This window comes from Triticum urartu, chromosome 1 (genome assembly GCF_003073215.2).
Source record: "Triticum urartu cultivar G1812 chromosome 1, Tu2.1, whole genome shotgun sequence".
NCBI classification, from domain to species: domain Eukaryota; kingdom Viridiplantae; phylum Streptophyta; class Magnoliopsida; order Poales; family Poaceae; genus Triticum; species Triticum urartu.
The window spans coordinates 308,890,143-308,906,965 of NC_053022.1; the positions used below are offsets into that span (position 1 = coordinate 308,890,143).

At 43.0% G+C, this 16,823-nt stretch overlaps 2 protein-coding genes across 2 annotated transcripts; both read right to left on the reverse strand.

The window, feature by feature from the left end:
* Positions 1-4,054: 4,054 nt before the first annotated feature.
* LOC125532864 lies at positions 4,055-4,878 on the reverse strand. Its single transcript, XM_048696750.1, has one exon. It carries the CDS (start codon positions 4,824-4,826, stop codon positions 4,332-4,334), a length of 495 nt encoding a protein of 164 aa, XP_048552707.1. The 5' UTR covers positions 4,827-4,878; the 3' UTR covers positions 4,055-4,331.
* Positions 4,879-7,304: 2,426 nt separating this feature from the next.
* On the reverse strand, positions 7,305-16,312 carry LOC125509359 (chaperone protein dnaJ 13). Its single transcript, XM_048674327.1, has 13 exons — positions 15,948-16,312; positions 14,530-14,816; positions 13,617-13,814; positions 13,431-13,545; positions 12,293-12,379; positions 11,593-11,681; positions 11,384-11,468; positions 10,765-10,818; positions 10,003-10,083; positions 9,773-9,850; positions 9,001-9,240; positions 7,838-7,945; positions 7,305-7,734 (listed from the first exon to the last, which is right to left on the reverse strand). The coding sequence occupies exons 1-13, from the start codon at positions 16,089-16,091 to the stop codon at positions 7,678-7,680; spliced, it is 1,623 nt and encodes a 540-aa protein (XP_048530284.1). The 5' UTR covers positions 16,092-16,312; the 3' UTR covers positions 7,305-7,677.
* Positions 16,313-16,823: the final 511 nt, after the last annotated feature.

The window sequence follows — 16,823 nt, forward strand, 5'->3', positions numbered from 1 at the left end:
GTGACCCTGTAGGTTCGGTAACTCATAGACATGATCGAAACCGTTCGTTCAATGACCGACAGCGGGACCGTGGAAGTCCATATCGATCCCTATGAGCACAAGAATGATATTCTAGCAAACCTTTGGTTATCATGTGATGTTCCCTTTGCTTCATGATACTTCACAAAACCCGGGATGCATCGGTATCCTCCTGATTCATCACCATGCTCACTATACCGAAATCCGTGTTGCCAGTTTTGTTCTTCTTTCTCGTTATTGTGTTCTGGCATCCTTGTGACGAAGTCAGCTGTGTCTGGCCAGATGATGATTGATGCCGTCACACTGAGAGGGACCTAAAAATATATCTCTATCGTCGGAGAAGCAAATCCCACTCTTGAGCTATCAGGCCACTTATCAAACTTTCTGATGAACCTGTAAGTTGTCGTTATGATCACCATGTTACAGGTGACGTTTGAGCAACCCCAAAGCCCATCGTACGGTAAGAAGTGACCACAATACTCTCATGGTCTAAGGAGCAAGGTCACATTTTAACATTCCGTGTTATTACAACTGAATACAAATGATATTAATCCAAGTCACAATAAAAAAGTTTGGGTTGATTCAATATGACCGTTCTTCCAATGTCATAATCTCAATGTTGTTTTAGGACTATCATTACACTTAAGGATATCCTAAGATCCGAAAAACATGACCACCAACAACACTTGAGCTAGTCCCAGAGGCAAGACTAGGAACCTTTTTATTTAACCGTTTATCGTTCCACACGTGCGTATGAGTTTTCCATTGAATCGCATATTCCAGGATCTTAGAAGTTATAACATGAAATATAAACTCTTAATTATGAATGAAATATAAACTCTTAATTATGAATATGGAAATATAATAATATAAATATTATTGCCTCTAGGGCATATTTACAGCACTGGAGCATCGGGACGAATGTGGCGGTCTTAATGCGATAGCTCGCCCATCCGGTGTGTCTCTCCGCCAGGGCATCGGGATCCTGAAGAAGCGGGTTCACCCACAGGGTTTCGACGAGAAACCACCTCCGGCGCCACTCCTTCACGTGTGTGTAAAGCCCTAAGGGGATGAAGTTTCCATCTTTTCCTTCGGCCGCAAAACGGAAGCATACACAGCTGGACATCTGGTCCACGAGGATCGGGCGCTTGGCGAAGAAATGGCGGAAAAGGTCTAGCAACGGCATTACCCCGACAAATGCCCAACAAAGAAGAGCGAGGATGGAAATAGTGAGGACCACATTAGGGTGCAAATGGAGCATATGCACCCAGTAATTCGCCAAAATAGCAAGAAAGAAATCCGAGAATGGGGGGACCAGGCCGGCGATAAGGAAGTGAAGAAAGATGGGGGCACGGTGGCATCATTTTCCGGGTTGCCCACCACCTAAAGCTTTGTCGGGATCCACTCGTTCCTCTTGCCGCCGACCAAGAGCCAGAACTGGTCGAAATCCTCAGCAAATCTCCGGCGGGTATAAGACCTGCGGTGGTTCCGCTGGAGCCACTCTCTTTTTTCCCTCTATTTGTCTGTGTCGGGCTTCTTGCGCGGCGCCATGGGGGCTGGAAAGAAATACTCTCGAGCGGTGGGAGGCTGCTGGGGAGCGTGGGTGCCAGCGATGAAGCATAAAGTGTGAGAGGAAGAAGACGATGGGACGAAGGGGATGTACCGCCGCCCTTCCCCTCTTTATAACAAAGACAAGCGGAGCAGCAACCGCCCGCCAGTCAAGGTGTGGCGCCCCACTCTCACCATCCCTCGAGGACGTACATCTGACATGACATGATAATTGAGGAGGCATTCCCTTTCTGTGACTTAGCTTGAGACCGCAATAAACACGGCTGGGGAAGGAGTATGGGTACGAATTCCCACCTACCAGAGCCAACTGCCACGCTCAAGCCCCGGCCTTTCCTAGGCCCGTCCCCTTGCTCGCGCCCTACGACAGGCACAGGAAGGGCATAGGCCCAGGGGCTACTTTTGGCCCAATGGGAACCAGGGTACCCTAGGCCGGCGGGCCTCGGCCTTGACCATGGCGCCCGGCAAGCAACGCCACATGAGGCCACCCGATTAAAGGGTTGGCAACATGTCACTCCTTTAATGGAAGACAACCAAGAGGCTGAGCTAGGTAATTCACGGGACGCCCAACCCCGATAGGGCGCTTCCCAGGTCCGCCCGGGAGGCACCGCGCCTTCTGTTTCCTCCTCGAAGAAGGAAGGGAATTTGTGAATCAAAAGCATTAAATGCACCCCATCTCGCCTCTACAATTGTCGTCGGCAGCTGGGATGGGATGCGACAAGCCCATCCTCCTCATCATGAGCTTCGGCGATGCGTGCCACTCCCTGCGGTCATTAACAGTGGCCACTAAAGATTCACCTACCCGACGCGCGGCTACAGGGCATCGTCCGGCAGCTGCCTGCCCGATATGGACATGCGTGCCACATCCGGTCATGTCAGGCCAGTACGGCGGACCATGCCTTACCTTTTGTTTATGCTGAACTAATGGCAAACCTCTAGGGCAAAAGAGGGAAGAACCAAAGCAGTCTAAATAAGGGAGGACCACGGCCTGGCAAAGGGACTCGTTCACAACTGATCACACACATTGTAGCCAGTTCGTCGAGAACACTACTGCAATAACATCCTAAAGCAAGAATAGAGTGTTACACCTCGATGGTGGCCTGAACTTGGGTAGCTTCAGTGTGCTCTATTTTTTGTCTCCCTCTCTCCGATGATCGATGACCTAGGAACATAGTGTGTTCAGTGCCTGGACGAACTCTCTAAGGGTTGTTGCACACAACCTAATGTCAGGATCTTAGACTCCGACAACCTGACATGGCCCTCTCATCCTTTATGGTCATGTTGTGTAGGATCACACAACAATTCATGATGTTTTCCAATAGATCCTTGTCTAGAAATAAGTAGGCCCCCGGACAATTGCAAACCTTGCTTGTAGCACTCCAAGTGCCCTCTTAATGTCCTCCCTCTGAGCTTCTTGTGCCTTCGCAAAATGCTTATGCTTCTGCTCTCGGGCTTGAAAGTTGCCTTCACAAATGTTGACCATGATGAATATATGCCATCTGCTCAAAATTAGCCTTGGTCATACCGATGGCCATTCACCGTGAAGCTGCAAGGTGGACAAGTACCATCAGCTTGCCTTGCAAACAGATGGGATCACTTTAAAACATTGATGTCATTGTGAGATCCAGTCAACCTAAAATAGCAATGTCAGATCCACTGATCTTTGGAGGCAAGAACTTCCAAAATTATGGTCGGATCCTTGGAATGCCCGGTGAATTGGTCATTCCAAGATGGAAGGCAATTCTTTCACTTCCAGTGCATACAATCGACACTTCCTAACATCTTAGGACATCTTTTTTACTTCATGCATCTCTAGAAGCATGGCCGTGTCCTCGGCATTGGGTGCTCACGGATACTACGGTCCATAAACACGCACAACAGTTTTATTGAACACTTTGATGCACTTGATGATTATATTTCGGCCATTCTAAGGGTGTCATCCCATGAATCTGCGGGAGAGCCATATGCAAGCGTCTGAAGTTATGCGGTCACCTTATGAAAAGAGGGAAAACCCAAAAGGCCGGGGCCATTTCTCTGTTGTTGAAAGAAAGGTTTACTGGCGTTCATGTCGTCGGCAATTCGATGAAACGGATGTTCGGTCATGCGGAAGCATCACCAAAACACGTATGACAGGAAGGTACACTACATGCCTCACCCAACCTCCAAATACGAAGGCTCGCGTGCTCGATTTGAAGGTGCTCTAAAAATTATGGTGATCGAGGGTGGAATGATGACTCTACTAGGGTGTCATTTTGGACAAAAATCTGGCGGTTATTAAGGTGATCGAGCCAATACGGTGATGTACTATAGTTGCTCTAAACAAACATAAAGTCATGGCGAGGCGCTCTTAGATTCAAAGATTAACGGCAGACAAACATTGGAAGAATTACTGTAAGGACAAGCATTGGCTGTTCTTCTTGCAGGCTTAAGATTCTGACACAAGATAAAAACAGAGCACGGATACACGATTTGAGATTTTTAAGAACCGTGCTAGCTCAGCCGATGTTTCGTTGTTTTCCCTAAATCTCATTCTCAAATCCCAAGTTCTCCACGCATACATGTACATGACAAACTACAGATTTCCAGTTTAATTACCACGGTGAGACACACACACGCACACACACACACACATGGAGCGCTCACTCTAACTAAAACTCTACCGACCATCTCATCTCATCTTCTTTACAAGTCTCTCTGAACCCCAAGAACCCAAAACAGAAAGAGACAGTACCGTCTGAGCTCCTCTTCTAAGCCTTCACCGCCATTCCGGCTGCTGCCCTGTCGTTGCTCTTCCTGGTGACCCGGATGTAGAGGAAGATGACGGCCATGACGGCCGCGGCGAACCCGGCGAGGATCACCTCGGCGCCGGCGATGGACCGGTCGTGCCTCCCGCCGGCAGGCCGCGCCACGCCGTCCGGCCCCTCCGCCGGCAACGGCGTCGGCGCGTCCGCGGTGGCGCCCAGCAGCGGCCTGGCCATCGCCATGGCGACCACATCGGCAAGAACCGCCAGAAGTAGCACCAGCCTCGGCTGGGACAAGAAGGCGCACCTCGCCATTGCAGCTCTCACTGACTCTGTGTGTGGGCGGTCCGGAGTTGTGTGAGCTGGAGATGTGAGGAGCAGAGCAGAGCAGAAGAGGGTTAGTGGAGAGTGGGTGCGGGTGAGTGAATATATAGGCCGTGAGCCGAGCTGGAGGCTGGGAGTGAGCTGGATGCTGAGTTGCTGACCATGGTTGGCGCACATGAGACTGGAGAGAGGAAGGGGGGGAGGAGGAGGTTGGGATCGGGGGAGATTGTCTCCGGGGAGGGACGGGTGCTGCTGTGCTGTGGAAGGACGACGTGTCTTTGGCCTTAACTCCGAGTAGTTGGCTCTGTACTAGCTAGGCAGGCTGCGTACGATTATGAAGCGATGCTCTTGATGCTACGAGTACGACACTGTTCCATTCGTTATGGGCATTCTCAGCTCCAGTTTCATACAAGCTTCCTTCTTGTTTCCCACTCGCTTTCTACCTAGCATATGTTTTTCTTATCCCGCGTTTTACTTTCATTCAGGTGAGTATAAGAGTATTGTTGCTGGTACTACTTTTCGTGCATTTTGCTATTCCTTGCATCCCTCTGAAATTCGAAACTGGATCCTCTAACATTAAGAAGAAAAGTTAGAGAAGCTACAATATCCTAACTTTTTCTCTTTCAATCCATATGATTAAGGCTAAAATTATTTAAATTAATTTACAAATTACGGATTTAATGTGTACATTTATAATCATTACATACAAATAATTCGATGATGAAATAAAATTAATTATAGATTATTTATGTCTACAATAAATATCAATAGTAAATAATAAACGCCTCTAACATTCCTTCTTTATTTTACACTAGGATTGCATTGTAGCATCATGACTTTGCTTTTCTAAGTTAGAGGATCCGGCTCCCTGAAATTCATGTATTTGAGCGTGCACTGCGCATACAGTTTGGAGCCGTGCAGTGCCGCTGTTTCCAGTTGGGCCGGCAGTCAGCAGCCGGCACTAACATTGACCCTTGCCGAAAGCGCGCGGCGGCATCTCCTTGTTTGGTGGAGCGAGGAGAGGACGGCTGGCCACGCCCAGCTGGATGCCAACCGGCCAGCTAGTAGCTAGGCTACACGACTACTAGTATACTGCTAACACTGTTCCGAGTCAGAATACGCGTTTGGTGCCCGAGTGCGGGGCGCCTGCCCTACCTACAGTATCTACGTACGTGCAAACATTATTATTCCGCTTTGCTCGGCTTCCTTCATTTACCTCTCAACTTTTCTAGCTAGACTAGAGAGCACGTACGTACACGAGCGAGCGAGCGAGCGAGCGCTCTCCTCTCCCTGTGGCTCGTGGTTGTGCTTGGATTTCTAGAGTAATCGAGCCAAACCCGACTCGCGGGATTTAATTCAATTTCTCTCTCTACAGGTTCCACTTTAACCCCAGCGCACGGAATAAAGTTGGAGCCATCACTTGAGAATGGATCGCCGACCGACAAAGCATGCACTGTCTCGAATCAAGGGAAAGGGTCCGTACCAGTACCAAGGATCTAGATCCGCATCCAGCGTCATGTCAAACGAAAAGAGCACACGTGTTAGACACCTTTACTCACACAAAGCTGTTTCACCCCGCTAATGCTTTCTGTATTGCTAAGAGCAACTACAACAGTGGGTTTATAGTCTGCTTATTATACTGTAATTTTCTTTTGCGGGGATATTATATTGTAATTCTTGCTTATATGAAGAAGAGAGGCATGAGAAAATAAAGAAAGTGGACTCTCATAGAAGAGTCACTCTATGTGCATGCTCCTAAACAAATACAGTAAACATGAAGAAAGAGATGAAAAGAATGTGAGAAAAAAAAAACTACTCTTATAGGCCCTAAATCTTATACTTCCTCCATTTCTAAATATAAGTTTTTTTAAAGATTTCAATAGAAACTACATACGAATGTATGTAGACATATTTTACAATGTAGATTCACTCATTTTGCTCCATATGTAGTCCCTCATTGAAATCTCTAAAATGGCTTATATTTAGAAACGGAGAGAGTAGCTAAAAGTGACTGACTTTAAATGACATGACAATATGCTCTAAGTGGTGTTTTAGTTACCCTGCCTTTTTTAGGCTGCATGACTAAGTACCTTAGATCCCAAGTCTTGAGCTGGTCCAAATCTAAAGCAGTGGAGAATCTCCCTAAAGAAACCACGCACGCGGTCAGGTCGGTCTTGGTCGGCAGCAAGTTAACGCAAATGCGATCCACCGAGCAGCCGGAGAATCCACCGTCAACCTGCCATGCAGTATAGGCACAGGACGATGTGTTCGCCGGTCTAGGGAACATGGCAAAGACAGGGGCGCAGCTCCAGCAAAAGAGATGCTCTAATCCTCCCCTCACCTGAACCAACCATGTTATTTGCTTCGGTGCAGGGAGTTATTGATTGCGATTGGCGTTTGGTGTCTATGCTTCTTAGTTTATGATGCGGTATCAGATGATGGATTTGCGTACCTGCCTGCCAGTGCCAGCAAAAAATATTTTGAGATGATGATTCGCATGCAAACGATTTGTCTGCAGCTGAGCTCAGTTTTTGAAGCCATCGCGTTTGAACAGATACAGGCAGGCCAGCACTAATGAAACAAGGAGACGACATATGGCCCAAACGAAAAAGGATGATTGCTAAGACTACATAATGCTAGACCAAACACAGCAGGTGAAGCAAATACTGGAACAAGGCAGAACAAAGCATCACACTGTCGCACACAAGCAGACAGATGCATGTGCGTGCAGCAAGGAAACAAAGCTGAATCTTCGCAAATCAACAACCAAACATCAACGGGAGATATGCTTCCGCCAACCGAGCTAAATGCTGTAAACCTATTATTGGCTCATCTTATTCTTGGGGCATGCCCTCTATTACTCATCTAGGTGGCACAAGCCCACTCATGTAGTAGTATACAACAAAAAGGGGCTCACGTACAGAAATGATACCCAGAACCAGAAAGAGCGTATCAGCACACGAAAACTATGATGGTTACAGTGCGACTCGAAAGTGTTCAAACGCTGATTTGGACCAATTGCCTCGGGTCAAATCTCATGAATGTCTTGTGGTATCGACAGTGCACCGTAATCATCTGCCATTACCTGCAATCAAAGGAAAATTTCAACAATTTTTGTGTTATTGACAAAGGCACAATACAGACATGCAAACAGTTGTGCGTAATATGGATGGTAATAATCATCTAACCTTGTATTGCCGACCATGAAATATGTATTCGACGAGCAGTAGCTTCGGATCTCCAGGGCAAGGATCATAGAAGCCCATTATTCCGGACTTCTTTATCCCCTCATGAAGCTGTAGGCAGCAGAAAGAGGACATTCAGTCGGATAACCAGATACATGTGCCAAATGGTTTAACCTACTTAATCTTAAAGAAGAGTGCAATGCACCACAGCCAATCTGGAGATGTAAAAAATAATGAAATGTAACCTAGCACCGGAGCAAAAGTAACATGCACTAGATCTTTAGCCATATTTTTTATGTAATTTCCCCTCTCTTTTTTATGTAAGGCGCCCGTGCAATTAAAGATTTAAGTTTGACCAACAATTAGACCAATGAAGCGTGGGCTATGCGATACAAAACTGATGCCGTTGGATTCACATTGTGAGTCGTGACACATAAACCCACATTTTATTGGCCTAATTGCTGGCTAAACTGAACCATGAAACAGCAGGGGCCTTGAAAGGAGAGAATATGACTTCAAGATGCTAGCTACTAATAGGTCATGCAGCAGATATATTCATGATCTCATTCATTAACAGTAATGGGGACTGAAGCTGACTTGTTCTGACAACTGCATTGAACGCGGGTATCTGAGAAATGATTAGTCGCATATATAATATGGAGACCAATTTTGGTTTCCTTAAATTCATGCACATGTATTTAGGAGGCAAAACTTATAAATATATAAAGTTATTCCTCGATTGTTTTATACCTTCAATATTAGAGCATGTTTATGCAATAAGCGACCTAGTACAGTAGTGCTCTAACAGACCCAGGAGAACTTAATCAAACCCTCTTCCTGGAGCATCTACAGTCCAAAGAGGAATTGCTAGCCTAACATGCTGAAACGAGAAACCGAAGGTAGTAAAAAAAGAACAGAGATTTACAAAAGATAAATTTCGAATGCATGGATTGTTTTAAGAAATATATGATAATTTTATGACAGCCTCCATTTGCAAGTTGCAATCCACAAGTACCATACTGCTATTATTGGCCTTCTAACAGAAACACAAACCAGAAGAGCAAGTACAACAATAAAGATAAACTCACGGTTCTTCATCTTGTCAAGTGCTAGGTTTATAGTTCACATAAATAACTTAACTTATAAACAATATGATTGGAACATACCTTGAGCTGACCTGCCTCGGTCACGAGGAAGTTGAGTGGGATCGTCACATCTAATACTTGTGAAGCCACATTATCATCTATCTCACTCAATTGACTACTCTCTTTGACCTTTTTATGATTGCCATACAGAGCTTTTGTGATTACCAAACCATCACTCTCCTGCTGTTTATTCCTCTTGCGATTAGAGACGGGTTCCAGCAATCTTTGTGACTTCTTAGCTGCTTGTCTAGCCTCTGTTAGCTATACAGAGAAAGATGTCTTCAGCATGTATACATGACACAGGAAAATACGCCTTCAATCACTAGATGAGTTCATATCATTAAAAAAATATGAAATTTCAACAAGAAAAACACTGGCACTAATGCAGTCGAGGGGTATAAGCTAAATGCCGCAAGTAGCAGAAACTGAGAAACAACAATCCGATTTATTATCTAACATACTAATAAATTATGTTAAGGAGAAGTAAATGGATAGTCACAACTATGCATCTTGCCAAATGGGCTAACCCAAGTTATTTGTGCCATATAGAGCCTTCACAAACTGAAATAACATGTACTCCCTCCGTAAACTAATATAAGAGCGTTTAGAATACTAAAATAGTGATCTAAACGCTCTTATATTAGTTTACAGAGGGAGTAACAACCAAATATAGATGACTATTTCCTTAAACACAAATATGTGATGATTCAAACACAAAAGTTAACCAATTTGCCTTTTATGTGATGAAGTACATAAGCTGGTACATAAGCAAGAACACAAACGCTGATTCTACCTGTGTAGACAAGCTATCCATTTTTTCAAGTGTCTTCTGCTTTTCTCGCCTTAGATAATAAGGTTTCACAACATATGTCTGTCAAACAATAAGACACCACGGCTTGGCTTTAGTAACCACATTACAGATGCAGCAAAGGTAACAAAAGTGAGCTGCCTTATCTGCATGCAACTATCAGTTCACACATTTCTGCCAGGGTAAGAATGCAAGTAGGTCAGGAATATTAGAACCTGAAGTAGAAAATATAGAGTTGAAGGAATAGCAAATGCACCGGTGACGAATAACGCATTGAAGTCAGTTGAAAGCAAGACCTGCACAGTTACTGAAGAATTCAGTGAAATCCAACAAGTTTACGATCTACCCCACTGTGTTACAGGGATCCATAACTGCAAGTAAATGAGTTGCCTTATACTCCCTCTGTTCCTAAATATAAGCCTTTTTAGATATTTCAGTACAAACTAGCAATGTGCCTGTGCGTTGCAACGGATCCAAAGTAGAATACATGTTCACAAACTTGAAAGAAAACACTCTAGTTTTGATATACATATATCACTAAAAAATATATTATGTTTCACTCAAAATATACTCCTCGGGCTGTTTTGATGAGGTGAGAGAGGGATGTGGTTGGTTTCAAGATACTAAGGGGTTTTCTGCAAATTGGAGCAGAGGAGTGGGCTATTCTTGCAAAAAGGCCACAACTTACCTCACAGTCGTTAGATGCAGATCTAGTGGTCAGAAATGACGGATGGCAGACACGCCATCATCACCAACTGAGTCTTTTATAGGAGTAGAGATTACATGCGGATATATATAGACGTATTTTCGAGTGTAGATTCACTCATTTTGCTTCGTATGTAGTCCGTATTGGAATATCTAAAAAGGCTTACCATTTAGGAACGAAGGGAGTAGTTCCATAAAATTTATGCTACATGTGCATCTATACTATCAGATAAAAAACAGGCAGGATTCAGAAGTGTAATAGCTCAACTTACTGGGATAACTAACTTTTGCCCAGCACGATTCAACTCAAATTTCCAAGTGACACCCTGCATCTCAGAGCAAATAATGAATATTAATATAACTGGCTGTGTAATAACATGCAACACGAATCGTACACAAACTAGTGAAACTGTTCCATGAGAAGAAAAGTAGCCAAGATTACATGATCATGAATGCCTGGTTGCTGCATGTTATCAAATACTCCCTCTGTATCAAAATATAAGACGTTTTTTGGTCTAGATTTAGAGCAAAAAACGTCTTATATTTTGATACGGAGGGAGTAGTATCAACTGCAATTTCCTAGTAATAATCCATATTCTGGTTTTTGTATTGGACAAACAATGAACATGCAAGAGTCGTTTGCTTCATTACCCATTATACTGCTTGAATCAGTTGTTGATACTATTTTGTGCTCCCTCCGTCCCATAATATAAGAGCGTTTTTGACACTACGCTCTTATATTATGGGACGGAGGGAGTATTTTCTATTATTATTTCACTCAAGGAGATAAATAAATAAAGTTTTGGCAATAGTGCAGAGGCAAAAGGAGAAATAAAGAAGCAAACTGAGAACACATCCAACACAGGAGACCTTAGAAGCAAGCATATTCACCTGGATTCCTATATTATAGAGCATCCTTACTGTACTGAACTCTGATATCCGTCTTCCTCCTCCAATTTCAAAATCAAGGGCCGTGCTGCAAATAAGCAGTTCAAGAGAGAAGAGAAAGAAGTTACAAACTCGTATACCCGTTTATCAAAAAAGTGCAAAGCGGTGAGGTTTACATGGCCAGATAGAAGTAAGATCACAGCGGTATATACCTTCCAACTCTACCAGCAATACGACCATGGGACTTTGAGGAGAAACGATGGGTGTAATGAGCAGACGCCCCAAATGAATTAGTACCAAACTGGGTAGAAAAGGAAGTATATAGTTAATACAGGAGACAGCCTTCAAAGGCAAGTATTTGTTGCCTAATACAAGTGGTGAAATGGTGAAAAGAAAAGTACACAATTAGTTCATGAACTCAGTACAGTCAGACCAATTCAAATTAAATCTACATATGCAAATCATATTGTCCTTCAACCACAGGTCAGACATATTAAAGATGAATCAAACAGACAATATTGCATGTTCAGCGGTCCACAATTTTACCACAAAGGCAGGTGCATCACAATATATAACGGGGATATGTTGACTCAAATAATATATAATGGGGAGCTGTGCAAAAGAAAACGAACACAGTAGATTATTCGGAACAGAACAATATGACACTATTCAGAACTAGAAATAAATGTTGTGGAAACTTGGAATGTCAACTACTCCCTCCATACCATAATATATGTCGTTTTAGCAGTTCAATTTGAGCTCCTAAAACGACATATATTATGGTACAGAGGAAGTATATGTTTCCAAAAAAATCCGTCTTGAAAAAAATCTGTCAATTGTTCGCTTATAGATAACCGAATCTGTTTTCTAAATAAGATTTACAGCTAAGTTGGTTTTGTAAATGAGAACTACCTTTATTTCTCCTGCCGCAGACCTTTTTTCATCCTTCTTGTGCCATCCGACAGATATATTTGATTCAGTACCAAGGACAAGTTGTATCTGGAGGATGGGGAAAAAATGAAGTAACATACAGGCAAAAAATCAGCATCAGCTTATCCAAACAACAGACATAAAACTGAAACAACATGAACAGTCAACCACGTGGTATCAGTAACAAACTATACTATATTATACCACGCACGTTGCGCGGAGATGTTATGCAATATATTTCAATAAAAGCTAAAATAAAAATGATTTGCTGGGTTTTGATTATTGTGTAGTTGTAAAGTATTTAATAAATATAAATAGCACAATAGAATGGAAATTATCATGCATGTTGAGGTGGCCTTTTTCCTATGCATGGTTGCATGTTGAGGTGGGCCGTTTTCCATGCATGTTACATGTGATGAGGTGGCATGCTTGCATGTTGAGAGAAATATGTTAGTGGGACTTAGCTATCTAGATATAGAAGATAACCACAAGCATATAGTATATAAAACTAAAACGAATAACTATGCCAAGATGCCTCACTGGAGAGTAAACCAGAGGACGAAATAATGGCAAATTTTGGATTTGCGTGGAACTTGAAATTTCTATAAACGTAATCTCTGTCAATATTGTAATCTATCCACCAAGGTACAATTGACACCTGATTTCTGGGCATGGACTGGAAACGGGGTTGCATAAGCCACAAGTTCTAGGTTATGCGCAGCTGTAAATGAACAGTCAACACCACGTACTGGACATATTTCAACTTTTGGATAGTATAATATTCATGTATTTACTGTCACACATTAGCTGTATATGGTCTAAAAGTTTGCGTAAACCTAATCGGCTGAGGAATTTTGCACTGCAAGTCCAAAACTAGAAAATATATTGAAATTAAAGAGATAATGGTTTGCATATAATCATATACAAACTCCAAACCGTTTCTTCAGCATCTGTGGTTGACATTACAGATCATGCACATGTTGTAATCATGTTTTTTGAATAGCTAGGTTCTCATATTGTTATTGTCGTCCGAAGTGAACTTACTTGCTTATGTTAGTCACATATTACGAATAAAGTGTTTAGGACACATGGAAAGAGCACCAAGTACAAGGGGACATACATTGCCAACAGTGTCTTCAGATAATTGGCGACTCCAGCCATTTGACAGGTTAACAGATCCATCTCTCAATGAGAGAGCAATTCCAGAAGTTGCTGTTGAATTTGGTGAAATCTGACTGAAGCAGGAAACACCAAAGAATTAGGATGTGAAATAGGGAAGGAAAACACAGAAAAGGCAAATTCTCACCGAAATGTCTGTACTCCAATAAGGGAACGTAATCCAGCTGTTGCCATGAAGTCTATCGAAGACACAGAAGACAACTGATGGCGCAGCACAGCAGTTGCTGCACCAGATCCAGTCATACCATTGACGACCAAATTTCCACCAACAGTCACAGTGTTTTGCTTGGATACTGGCAGCTCAATTTCACTAGACATTCCCATTCTAGCAATTTTGAAATCAAAAAACTGAATCATTAATGCTGAAGAATATGAGAAATACAGAAGTTAATATGACTTCTAAGAAGCATTGATGGACAATATCTACGTCAAGAGGTTACTGTGTTTATTACTCCCTCCGTTCCTAAATATGTCTTTTTAGAGATTCCATTATGGACTACATACGGAGCAAAATGAGTGAATCTACACTCTAAAATATGTCTATATACATCCGTATGTAGTTTGTAGTGGAATCTCTAAAAAGACTTATATTTAGGAACGGAGGGAGTAGATTTTTAACTCTAAAACAAGATGCCTAAGAACTTGGAATTGGATGAAAAGTAAATAAAACGGAAAGGTAATAATGATGATCACGAATGAATGTAAGTTTTCTGCAAGTAAAGGTCTATCATTCTGTACAATCCCTTTTCAGATATACAAAGGCCAGGACTTCTGTCTGCTAAAGGTATATATACAGTTAAAGCATGTTCCATCACCAACAAACATGTCAAACAATGTGAAACGGCACAAAATGATTATATCAACAAAATAAAATTTAAGGGATGAAGCCTATGATTACCAAGTTACCGAACTTAAAGAATTTACAAGATGGCAATAACCAAGAACTAAACAGAAAATGGCTTCTAAATTATGATAGGAACCTCGCACCGCATATATGAGAACAGAGGGTATATCATAGTAAAATGGAAAATACTCTGTACCCTCCCATGATGCCGTCACCATCTAAATATTGTGGCACTGAGATATTAGCTAGGATTGATCCAGTGGATCGAGCATGAACGAAAAGTTTCTCTTCCTCCTTACGCCGTCGCAGCTCTTCCAACTGTCGTTTGATTTCTTCGGGTTTATTTAACTTGGGACCAAGTTCCAGACCAGAATTTAAACCTTCCATGCCATAAATATCATAGATCTGTCTTTTGTTCTCATCCGATAGTATCTCATATGCATCACGTATCCGTTGGAAGTTTTCAGTTGCTACATCCTTCATCTATACAAGCAGAGAAGACAACAAAAGAAGATCCTAGTCAGGTCAGAAGAATTCAGGAACAAAAACTGTCGCAGATGAATTATTCAGCAAACTGCAGATGGCAAAAGTGCAAGCCTAACTACCGTCGTCAGAAATTTTAATCTTATCAAATTTAATATAAAGTTGCATTACAAAAAAACATGTAACAGCATGTCCCTTCTCTAATTTCCATTCGTCAAAGAACATTTTCTTTTGAAGGGGAGCCTTGGCGCAGTGGTAAAGCTGCTGCCTTGTGACCATGAGGTCACGGGTTCAAGTCCTGGAAACAGCCTCTTGCAGAAATGTAGGGAAAGGCTGCGTACAATAGACCAAAAAATGGTCGGACCCTTCCCCAGACCCTGCGCAAGCGGGAGCTACATGCACTGGGGCTGCCCAAAGAACATTTTCTTTTGCCAAACTGATATTTACAGGATAAGTTTTGGGTCTGATCAAAATATAATTAGCAGGATGCTCGTGCTTGTGTTTCTACGGAAAGAGGTTACACCATGACAGGTTGTCACCTCTCCAGTATCCGATCAAAATACACAAGACAGGTTGTTACCACATAACAAACGAAGATCTGTCCTGTTCCAGACTGACCAGCACAAAATGTAGGTTTTATTCACCCAGGCGTGCGCAGTTGACTTGGCATTACCCAGCCTCTTATGATCTTATAATTTTCCTAATAATCTCCTCAGATGCAATATGATTGATACATGATGAAGGAATAAACCCATACCACGGGAGTTGGCATATAGCCACAGACATTGACCAATCCTTCCCTTTGATCTCTGTCTCTCGGTGAAGAAGGAGAAATCACTACAAGCTATAGCACAGCAACAGCAATGTCTGTCCGAACCAACCAATGCGTAATTCAAGCACACGACCGCTCTGGATCAAACCAGTGGAAACCAACGGCTTAACGACCTAAAATCAAAACAATCAAATTCCTACACAAATTTTGCCCTGACACACCGTACCGCAAGCTACGGCAATGTCACCACCAACAAAAGCTCTAAGCGTAGCAACCCTAAGCCACCGCTGGACAATAGCCAATTGGTCCCACCAATCGAATCTCATCGGCAGCACGGAGAGAGGGGGCGGGAGGGCTACCTGGGGGTCCTGGTACTTGTCGGGGTGGTAGATTTGCGCGAACTGGCGGTATGCCCTGCGGATTTCCTCGTCGGAGGATTCCGGCGAGAGGTGCAGAAGAGCGTAGAGCTCCCTCCCGTCCTCCGGCTCCGGCTCCGGCGCCATCACGCCGTGCGGCTGCTTCTGCTTGCCGGGCACGGCGGCGGGGGTTGAATGGGGGTGGTTTTTCGGACGCGAGGGTTTATGGTGATTTTCCTTCTTCTTCTTGGTGGATTTGCTCGGGATTAATAAAGAGTTCTTCGATTTCTACTTCCGCCTCAAGACATCCATCACAGGGTGAAGGAACTATACATCCGTTTTGTTTCCTTTCCTGAAGAAATATACGGTTCCGTTTTCTCGCCTGGGTGACGTAAAGAAGAGAGGACGTCGTCGCCGTAAGAAACAGGTACCGTCCCTGACGAGTGACGAAGTGCGGAAACCTAACCTCATCTCGTATGGCCCCCCTATGTCTCGCGCGAGATGTAGGGAACCGTCGCACCGAGGCGAGCACCAGATGAGCCGGCCCAGCTCGCGGCAGGCCACAACCTCGGATTTTTTCTTTTTTTTTCATATTTTTTGCTTTCTATATTATTTCCAAATTCCAAATGTGCTAAGTAACTATATTTTTAAAAACACTTTACATAAAAGTTAAATGTGTATAGAGAAAGTGTTTCTCATGTAATACAAAAAAAAATACAACGTGTATGAAAAAAATTGATCATGTATTTAAAAAATGTTAATCAAACATTTGAAAAAATGTATTTGAAAATGTTAATAAAAATACCTAAAAATAAAGGTGTATAGAAAACTGTTGACCATGTATTCAAAAAGTGTTAATCTTGCATTTGAAACAAATGT

What these genes read in the sequence shown, in the direction of transcription:
- LOC125532864 (XM_048696750.1), bottom strand. Translation starts at nt 4,826, where the DNA reads ATGTGCGCCAACCATGGTCAGCAACTCAGCATCCAGCTCACTCCCAGC.
- LOC125509359 (XM_048674327.1), bottom strand. Translation starts at nt 16,091, where the DNA reads ATGGCGCCGGAGCCGGAGCCGGAGGACGGGAGGGAGCTCTACGCTCTT. An exon ending in CTGCGGCAGGAGAAATAAAG is followed by an intron (nt 11,682 to 12,292) that starts GTAGTTCTCATT and finishes TTTTCTACCCAG; the next exon opens with TTTGGTACTAATTCATTTGG. An exon ending in CTCTATATTTTCTACTTCAG is followed by an intron (nt 9,851 to 10,002) that starts GTTCTAATATTC and finishes ATTGTTTGACAG; the next exon opens with ACATATGTTGTGAAACCTTA.